A 10,181-nucleotide genomic window follows, 5' to 3' on the forward strand; every position below is an offset into this window, starting at 1 on the left:
TTCTTAATTGCGTTTTTTTAGCTCCATTTTTAATTGCGTTTTTTTAGCTCCATTAAGAATAGCGTTTCTACTATTCCACCATTACACTTGCGCTTCTATCCACAGTGCTGAGGTGGCGTGGAAGATGGATGGATTCTACCATAAGACTTGCTCTAATAGAGAAAGTCAAATGTTACTTTAATTTCGTGGGACCACTTTTCCACTTAACTTCTTTTAATGACAAGTGTTATATGGACCATTTCACTTTACTTCTTTTGCTGACAAGTGTCATGGGAACCATTTCACTTCACATCTTTTATTGGCAAGTGTCATGAGGACCACTTTCAATGATTAGTTCTCTTAATTTTCTTAAATTTCTTTAAAACCAAAACTAGCCTAATAAAAACGAACTGACGGAGTATATTAAGCATGAAAGTGCATTCGTAGATGTCATGATATACATATCTCGGTAACAGTGTGTATACATTTGTCTACACTCCCATCCTGGCTACAGATGCTGTTGCCCTAAACGTCAAAGGTCCTCCAGGGTATAAAGAAGCAGGCAGAAATTCAAAGAGATTAACCATACGTGCAGGATGACCAATATTGTGCCTATCTTTAGGCAGAATCTGGCCGATTCTTAAAGAGTCTTGGAGACGGAAGGAGAATCAGTCTCTGGAGTGACAGATGAGCTGGGAAAGTCATGTTGAAAAAACAAATAATACCCTAACCTAATTAAATTTCAAGACTAATGCAAGGTTTAGTGGCTGACAAATAACTCGCTGACCTAACCTCATCCTAGCTAGAACTTAGACTTGAGAAGGGGACATACTGATGAAGAAACAGTTAAGTGGAACAGCAGCCTCAGCTCTCACTCTAGAAGGGTTTCAATCCAACACAAATGAAGACTCTAGATCATGGAAGTAGTAAACAAGTGGAAATTTCCCCGTAAAATCATTTTACAAGGGAATATCGAGGAATTCAGCATGATCTTTGCTCATGCACAAGTCCTGAATACACATGTTCCATCAAAGGTAACCTTTCTTCTTTGGCATATACATAAAAGAAAAGAACCAGTAATAGAGAGTACACAGCAACTACCGTATATAAATGTAGCACGATAGTGAATATAAGATTCGTCTCCTGAACTCACAATAACAAATTAGATACCTCATAGTTGAAGTTTCAGGAAAATGCTAATACAACCGCTAGCTTAGAGCAAGAATAGAGCTAGGCATAAACATACTCACCCGTGTCATAATGACTTTCAAAAGTTGTAATTGTCTATATTCGCAATTGCCTTCAACAACCAACCGCCCCTTTCCACTCAACATTGTAGGAATTATTTTTGGCAAGCGAGACAACTGCAACCATCAAGTCAGACCAGTAGATTAACAAAAAAAATGATGGCTCCTACTAAATTAAATTAATTTAGATAAAAATTTAATAACATTTGCTGACTCTCAATCGTCCCGCCGCTCATCCTCTCAAGGGAGGCTGCTTCAATAGCTTCTCTAACCCGCAAGACAGCAAGTTCCTTGTCGATATCAGTAGAGCAGTGTCTCGTGAGACTCTTCCCTGCCAAACTTGAGCCATGTCCAATACATTTATATTTCTCAACATTCACAAACTCAAACTTGTCGACATAAACAAGTCTGGGAACCAAATCACCCTGAAAGAAAAATATATTAAAACAGTTACAACTATAGAAATCTATAGCAAACAACTGAAAATAAGAAGTAAGAATAATCTTTCTTACACTGGATTGTTTTTCATATGTCGCAAATAGGAGATTGCAGTCAAAGTCATTCATGTCACTGCCTTCTTCATAGTCAGATTCTTCAGTCTCGAGGTTCTGTCGGAGTAACTGTTGACTCAACTCAACACATCGGTCAATTGTCAACATCTCACCCTCAGCTTTCAACCGCTCACAGATGCGACCAAATAACTTATAGTATCCACAAAAGGTTAATACAATGTTACTAGATACTCTTAACTCTTAAGACAACAATTTTGGGGGTATCGTCATGAGTAACAACTAACTTTTCTCTTTTAGTCCAAGAATGTTTTATCTCATCAGCTTCCTCTTGAGATATATCATATTCCTCTTCATAAATTTTCCAAAGTGCAGTATAATACTCCATCGCCGGACTTCCTTCTCTAAAATCTGCTGTAACATCCTGAAACCAATCTGTTCGAACAATTTTTCCACTATCAAGGTGTTTAAATTTCTTATTTCTGATTAAATAACCATCAGATGCTATAATAATTTCTCCTCCATTTATTAACCCAATAGCCGTACCTCCTTTCATCGTATTTAAAACCTAAAATCAGTTTAAGTAATAGAATAGGTTGATTAGCAGGAACTGAAGAAGTTTGAGGGATGAAATTGAACACTTAAGGCAAACAGAGTTATTCTTCAGTCTAGATAAAGGGAGAGATAGTAAAAAGAAAATGCAATCGATAAGAAAGAAAATGCAATCGATAAGAAAGAAAATGCAATTAAAATTATTGACTTGCTAAGTAATCTTTTAAAGACTTTTTCGTTGCTTGATTATCACACTGAAAATTATTAATAGTTGAAGAACACGTAAGATGACAAAAGTGTCAACAAGAAAAGACAGAGAAATTAACTTCTACCAGATGAAACAATTAACACATCATGGTACTGCGAGAGTACGAGACAGAAATCCTTGAAAAGAAAAGAACACTACATGTTATTAACAATTGGATATCCTAACTTAAATATTACAGCCAGTAAACCTACTTACCTGCACGAAACACTATAAATATCACGGGATACATATTCACCAAAATCACTATTCCGTTCAAATATCCAATAATGGATTCATGAATCTGATTAGCCATATAAAACGAATGGCACAAACACCTAATGACTGTTGAGGCACTGCAAAATCTACTAGTACTTAATTGAACTACTTCTGGTGTCTCACCCATCTCATTTGGTCATTTACATCAGGGGTGAAGTCCCAATTGCCGAAACAATTATATTAATATTAATATTCATCAGCAACCTCAGTCGTAAAACTTGCACCAAACATTAACGAAACGTATGGCTTTCCAAAATTTCAAAATCAATTGCTAATTTTAATCCAATACAGTTGAAACACTAACTATGTTTTACTAATATGCTGAATCTGAGAATTAAGTAAGAATGAATTTCAAGTTCTTAAATTTGGCTACTAGTCTGAATTCCATACAATCCTAATATGTGCACCGTATCATGATTTCAATAATAAAGATATAGTTATATAAAACTTAAATGATAGAGTGATCTGATTACCTGGAATTCGAAGAAATATGAGGACTGAAATTGAAGATTTAGGGCATACACAGTCGCGTTAGAAAAAAAAAAAGGGATTCCTTTCAAAACTATATTTATTTATAGCATCAGTTTTTGAACCCTGGTTTAGGGCATACTAAAATTTCAGGGCACAAAATTAGTTTTCCCAGACCGTATAAAGGGTACCTGTTAGGTACTTCAATTACCTATATACGGTTGATCCGTTCAAATTACAGATCTACCATCACTCTTAATATAAAAAAAAAATCAATCTAATAAAAGCCCTTAATATTCGTCGCCGTGGTTAATCGTCAATTCGTAAAAATTTGATCATCGGTTAAACTTAACTATGTAATGGCGCGTACAAAGAAAAAAACAGGGAATAGGTAAACCAAATTGTCTTCTAATCAATCAATTGAAGAAGAACCAATTGAAGATGAAGGTGTAGAAACTGAAATTGAACCACAACTCGAACCAGAAATTCAACCAAGTGAAGCACCAACTCCTGAAATGAGGATAAGAAAGTAAGTTCTATAAGCCAATCTCTTTATTTGTTGTTTTTCATCGATTGAATAGGTTTAATTCCTGAAACTTTAGGGTTTTTGACGTTTACAGTGTCGGGTTTGGCTCAAAATTGAGTTGCGTTTTGAGCCGAACTGTTCTTCATGATTTCAGCCTGAAAGTTTATATGAAGCAGTTCGGCCTAAAATTTCATCTGAATTTTACGCCGAACCTAGTCACAGATAAAGGTGCTTAAGGGGTTCGGCGTATTCGATAATACTAATTTTAAGCCGAACATATATAGTTTTACATTTTCATAAATGATATAAGTATAGAAGTTCGGCTTGAAATAATTTTTGAATTATAAGCCGAACAACTCACTGTGTTTATGAATGAACTGATAGTTGTCGAGTTCGGATTATATTTGTTTTTTCGGGCTAGCCGAACCGCTTGATTTACTTTAAAAATAGTTATTTGGTAGTTATAGGATTGGGCTAATGTTTTTATATATCGACATATAATAACTTTGTTTATTGTTGTGCATTTTCTTCATATTTATCGGTCGATAAATTCCAAAATCGCACGAAAAATATGAAGAAAATGTGCACGACACTAAACAAACAGTATTACATTTCAATTGGTATCTCTTACAGCCCTAGACTAGAGTTAATCCACCATTTTTATATTTTGTTCAATGTATTAATCAAGTTTTATACTTGTTTTAGGAATAATGAAGTTAAAAAGAGGAAGAAGGTGGAGGTTACGCCTTCTAATTCTAAGACTCTCGATCCTCGAGGAGGAGGTCACAAAAAATTGGGAGTAGGAGGAAGAAGAACTGACAAAGATATTGTGTTAGAAATTGATGAACCACTATCAGAGATACAAATAAAAGAAGAATGAAGAAATGGTGATGGTGGTGATGAAGAGAAAGGTGATGATAACGAAGAACCTCAACATCAACCAAAACCCTGCAAAGAGAAGAAGCTTACTGAATCACGGGTTACATGTTTGCACATTTCTCATAAGGATAACGTAATCCCAGCTCGAGGTGATGTTTTGCCCCATGGTCTTCTGGAAGATGGAGGAATGGTGTTGATTGGTTACGCCGAATCTTGGGTAAAAAGAATATATGAGACTCCCGATCACAACGATGTAGTCCGACTATTGAGACACCAGTGGGAAGCGAAATAGAAATTGTCTGAAGAGAGGTGGTTGCTTAGGTACAATCATCTGCTCAATGGCTTGTAAGTGAACATGGACACAAGGAATGTGACAGAGTGACTATCTACGCCTTCTCCAAGCGATTTTTTCCAGAGACTTGTACGTTTCAGTTACCCTTTGGGAAAATGACAATCACTCTTGATGACGCGAACAAGATTATAGGGTTTAAAGTGAGGGGTATAAGCGTGGTTGTTGACTATTATGATATGAGTTGGAAGGAGCTATATAAGTTATACAAGGAATGTCTTGACTGGGGTGATTACTAGACTGAACTCGAGTTTTGTCGTACCGTTAAAGATGTAAATTCTGTTACGGAGAACGATGCGAGAAATAAGAAGGTTAAGTTTACTAATTTTAAAAAGGAATTTTAGAAGACATCGGAGAAAGTAGAAGGAGGGGGTGGGGGGAGGAGGGGGGTTAGTAATGGACGAAATAAAAGCGAAGCATACCGCAACCGCTTAGTTGCTTTATACTCTTGGTAGAGATATCTTTCCCAACCTTACTGGAAATAAGGTGAGGAAAGGATGTTGCTACCGTTAACAAGTATGCTTGAGGAATGGCTGCGCCAAATTACCTTCTCGACCATCTCGCGACCGCCTATAGGTTGACAAGTACACACATTGGAGGGAACTTCGTTATGCTTCAGGTAATTCTTGATGATCCAATATCCTAACGCATATATTCTCTTGCATCATTAAAGGGTTCTGCTAATTGATGATAGCCTTTTAAAGCCGAACTCGCTTCCGAGACTTCAACTTTGACGAGTTCGGCTTGTTGGTGATATCAATTTCAAGCCGAACACTCTACTGAGAGATCAAATTTGATAGGTTCGGCTTATTTATGACATCCTTTTAAGCCGAACCTTATATGTTCCCAATTTAATTTCCTTTTCATCTTGTCATTTCATTTCCTATTTTAATTTTGGATGTAGGTGTGGATATATGGCCATTTCTCGATTTTGGAATTGGCCGAACAACTTGAAAATGATGTAGATTGGATTGATACACTTCTAACAACATCACGGTAAAAGTTTTAGGACGGGATGAAAAGGAGTAAAGAGCAGTTGGTGCCAAAGTTTAGAGAGAAGTGAGACTCTTTGGAGGTCCATGACGTTGATTTTGATCCATATTCGAAGGGAGATGAATCCTTTTAAGAATATGGAGATGAAGTTGTTGAAGATGAAGAAATTCCGGTGGGTATATACTATGGACCATTGTTTTATCCCGACGGTTGTGTAATATATGAGGCTTGACCATATCAGAAATGAATACGTACGCAAGAAACTTTTGGTAGCGCCAATGAAGGAGATGCTAGCACAGCATCGGATGCGCTGGTTTGGGCATCTCCAGCGAAGACTGCCTGATGCCCCAGTGCGAGTAGGTCGCATCAGGCGCGCTGAAGGAAGGATGCAACGCAAAGGCCGACCGAAGTTAACTTGGGGCTAGTGCGTAAAGAACGTCCTGAGCAACCGAAATCTTTAACCAGAACATGCGTTGGACAGACAAAAATGGAGGACGACAATACGCGTGGAAGAGGTGGGTTTCAGGTATGTATACTAACAACCCCTCCCCTTTATTTCCTGCAGTCTATGAAAGGGGGGAATCCCCCTGTAGCGCTGCAGTTGGCAGGATTGTAAAGAGGAAAACACCCCGTAGCTTCTGCAACCGGGACATGGTGCAAGTATATCCGCATTAAGGGTCGAGAATTCGTAATCCCTTTAACACGGTGACTACTTTCCATCTTGTCCAAAAATTAAAACGATCGCTACGCGGGTAGCGTCAAGTATTCTTGCTTGCCGTAGTGCAAGTTGTGCGAGGTTCGGACAGGCCGGCGTAAAACCTATGTTTTACTCTTAGGAGATATTCTCTTGTCGACCCGGTACTTGCTACTGGAAAATACTTTGGATTTGGATTTGGTTGTATAATATATGATCCTTGGCGAGTACCGCGTCAATTAGGAACCATCCAAATGGTCCATTTATTTGACGAGAAATTCACGTTTATGCCAAAGGGTCCTAATAGAGCTAAAAGCACCACTTCTTCGTGGAGTCCAAAGTATGATCCCGAACCTAGCATTGAGCATAAGAAGAAGTTAGAAGACAACCAATTAAATATATTTCTTTTAAAACCTGTGCATGATGATCCTCGTGAAGTTGATCCGGGCTACATGGATTGGTACAACCAAAATTCTCATCCCTTGATTTCAATAAGAAAAGTCAAAAGATAGTTGATAATTTGAAGGCGAAGGAAGTGGCGACCATCATCTCCAAAAATTCAACTCATGATCAACTGTCGAAAGCTTACAAGACAACGGTAATAATTGCATCAATTTATAGTCTTGAATTTATTATAACATAAATATAAAATAATATAAGTTACTCATAATTAGAAGTTGTTGAAAAATGAAATTAGGTTGCGACGGGTAAGGAGATGTTGAATAAAATAAAGAAGAAACTTAGTTGCAAAACACCGTTGACGGTCGATGAACAAAAATTTCTCATCGACGAGTGGGATGCTATTATAAACAAAGGACAAGAACCACAGGTACCCACCAAAGGGCCGACGAATAAGAGGGATCGAAAAGCTGGTGAAGGAACAAACGGAGGTGGTAGTAGCGGCCTAACCGGTGATGACGATGCTGCGGGAGATGAATGTGAAGGTGGCAGAAGAGGAGGCCGTGGAAGTGGTCGTGGAACCAGCAAGAGGGCGTAGTCAATGAACTTTTACAAGTTCATTTGGATGTTTTATTAAGTACACTTTTATCTTGGTTTATTTATTTTTTGCTAAGTAAAAATTATATTACTAAGAAGAGCAATTACACAATAGAGTTAAGGAAACTTGGGACAATTCTCCACCATTCCCTTGAGGTACTAGACCTCTTACTAAATTTGGCTGCTTGATCAGCCATAATAATATGGTTCCTTTTTAAGAAGTTAAATTGAGAAAACAAAAAATTGGAAGCTAAAGTTTTACTGTCATTTATGACTGTTTTATTATACCAGTATAACTGGTTTGAAGATGAGTTCAGAGACTCAATAACTAATTTAGCATCACTAATAAAACAAATCTTCTGCAAGTTTTTCTCTTTTTCCCATTGCACTGCCTCCAAAACAGGCAAACTTTCTTCTTCTTCAGCATTCCTCACTGACCCTGCCTTAAGCTTGCATCCAATGAAGTTACCTGAGGTATCTGTCAAAATAAGACCAATTCCATAGATTTTAGTATCATTATCAAAAGTTGCATCACTGAAAAGAATAACACAGTCATGTGGTAAAGAGACAGTGACAGAAGATAAGTTCTTTTCTTCTGCAAGATCATAAGAGGGGACAGAAAGAGGAGTCTAATTTTTTAAATAAATTTCAGTGTCATTGACTAGTTTAAGAGCCAATCTATCTGTAGAGAAATGATTGAGAACTTTCTCTTGAAAAGTGTGGAAGCATCTATCTTTCCGTATGCTCCAAGAAATAGTAAAAATAGCAATTGCCTTATCTTTAAAGGAGTTATCCATGGTCCACTTGATGGCCCAATCATGAATACTGATGGAGAATGCAATTTCCTGTTCAATTAGATTTGCATAAGGGGTTAGCGCCCAAACTGACCTAGCAAACAAACAGTGAAGAAGTAAATGTTCAGGAGTTTCTATCTGATTAGAATTACACATGCTGCAGAGGGAGTCATGAGAATTATTATACCTAGCAAGAACAGACTTGCAAGGAATGATGTTTTCATGAAATTTCCAAATAAACAAAGCAACTTTGGGAAGAATAGGCAGTTTCCATAGAGCCTTATAAAGAGGATTACTACCTAGATTATTGTTCATGTAAATTATCTCCCCTGAAATAACTTTGTATGCAGACTTGACAGAGACTTGGCCATTTTTAGAAAAAGGCCAAATGAGATTATCATTCCCAGAAAGAGGAATTCTAGTTGCAAGAATGTTTCTAGCATTGTGAGGGGTGAAGAAAGCATTAACAAGATCAGGAATCCAATTCTTGGTGTTTTCATCAATAAAGTCAGAAACATTCAAATTAGGATTAGGTCTAGCTTTGAGAACTGGCTCAACAGGATCAGACAACCATTTATCATCAAAAGCTGAAATACTCTTACCATTCTTCACTTCCCAAACAACATTATGAGCAATAAAATCTAGACCTCTACTAATACTTCTCCAAGCCCAGGAGCAATCAATTTTTTCGGGGTGATGAAGAGGATGAACATTTTTAAAGTATCTACATCTAAGAATAATAACCTATAAAGCATTAGGGTTGTGAATCAAATTCCAAGCAGTTTTAGATAAAAGTGACAGGTTCATGTGTTTAAGGTTTCTAAAACCTAGACCACCTTGGTGTTCGTGAGTACAAATTCTTGGCCAGGCTCTAAAATAGATGCCTCCTGGGATAGAATTACCCCACCAAAAATATCTTTGGGAGGATTCCATGCTGTTAATAATGTTGTCTGGGATAGTAAAGGTGTTCATGTGATAAATAGGAGAAGATTTAAGAACATGTTGAACCATGACAGACCTACCAGCCTGGTTAAAGTGCTTACCTTTCCACTTAGAAACTCTCTTATCAAAATAATCATTAAGGTAATTGAAAGAATTTGTTCTAGACCTAGTGATGAAAAGAGGAATGCCTAAATATTTCTCATTCAAAGTTATTTTCTTAACTTTAAGATCATTGATAAGAGACACTGCATGATCAGGGTGAACATTATTGCTAAACAACAGCCAGATTTCTGAAGATTTATAACCTGGCCAGAGGCCAAACTAAAATCTTTGATCAGACTCAAAAGATTGGAAGCTTCAGTATGTGAAGCTTTTGCAAAGATGAGACAGTCGTCTGCAAAGAGCAGGTAACTTATGCTAGGAGCATCTTTGCAAACCTTAAGGCCATGAATAAGACTGTTCTTTTCAGCATATAAGAGGTACCCAGAAAAGGATTCCATACAAATTATGAACAAGTATGGAGACAGGGGATCCCCCTGTCTCAGACCCCTTGATGGTCTATAAGATTTGCATGGAGAACCATTCAGCATGATGGATATACTTGTAGTACTTATGGATTGGTGGATTAGGTCACACCAATGCTTAGAAAAACCAAAAGCCTTTAGGATGTCTCTAAGGAAACCCCATTCTACTCTGTCAAAGGCCTTAGACATATCAAGTTTAAGGCCCA

The 10,181-nt window shown here is 37.4% G+C and overlaps 1 protein-coding gene across 3 annotated transcripts; it reads right to left on the reverse strand.

Moving 5' to 3' along the window:
• Nucleotides 1–961: 961 nt before the first annotated feature.
• LOC113323765 lies at nt 962–3,433 on the reverse strand. Of its 3 annotated transcripts, none has more exons than XM_026572107.1 (4): nt 3,284–3,433; nt 1,739–2,303; nt 1,441–1,651; nt 962–1,343 (listed from the first exon to the last, which is right to left on the reverse strand). In XM_026572107.1, exons 2-4 carry the CDS (start codon nt 1,883–1,885, stop codon nt 1,282–1,284), a joined length of 420 nt encoding a protein of 139 aa, XP_026427892.1. In that variant the 5' UTR covers nt 1,886–2,303; nt 3,284–3,433; the 3' UTR covers nt 962–1,281. The 3 variants fall into 3 exon arrangements, with proteins under 3 accessions (XP_026427892.1, XP_026427894.1, XP_026427893.1); XM_026572109.1 differs by having other exon boundaries at nt 1,431–1,651; XM_026572108.1 differs by lacking the exon at nt 3,284–3,433 and having other exon boundaries at nt 1,739–3,235.
• Nucleotides 3,434–10,181: the final 6,748 nt, after the last annotated feature.

Source organism: Papaver somniferum, chromosome 11 (assembly GCF_003573695.1).
Source record: "Papaver somniferum cultivar HN1 chromosome 11, ASM357369v1, whole genome shotgun sequence".
Lineage (NCBI taxonomy): Eukaryota > Viridiplantae > Streptophyta > Magnoliopsida > Ranunculales > Papaveraceae > Papaver > Papaver somniferum.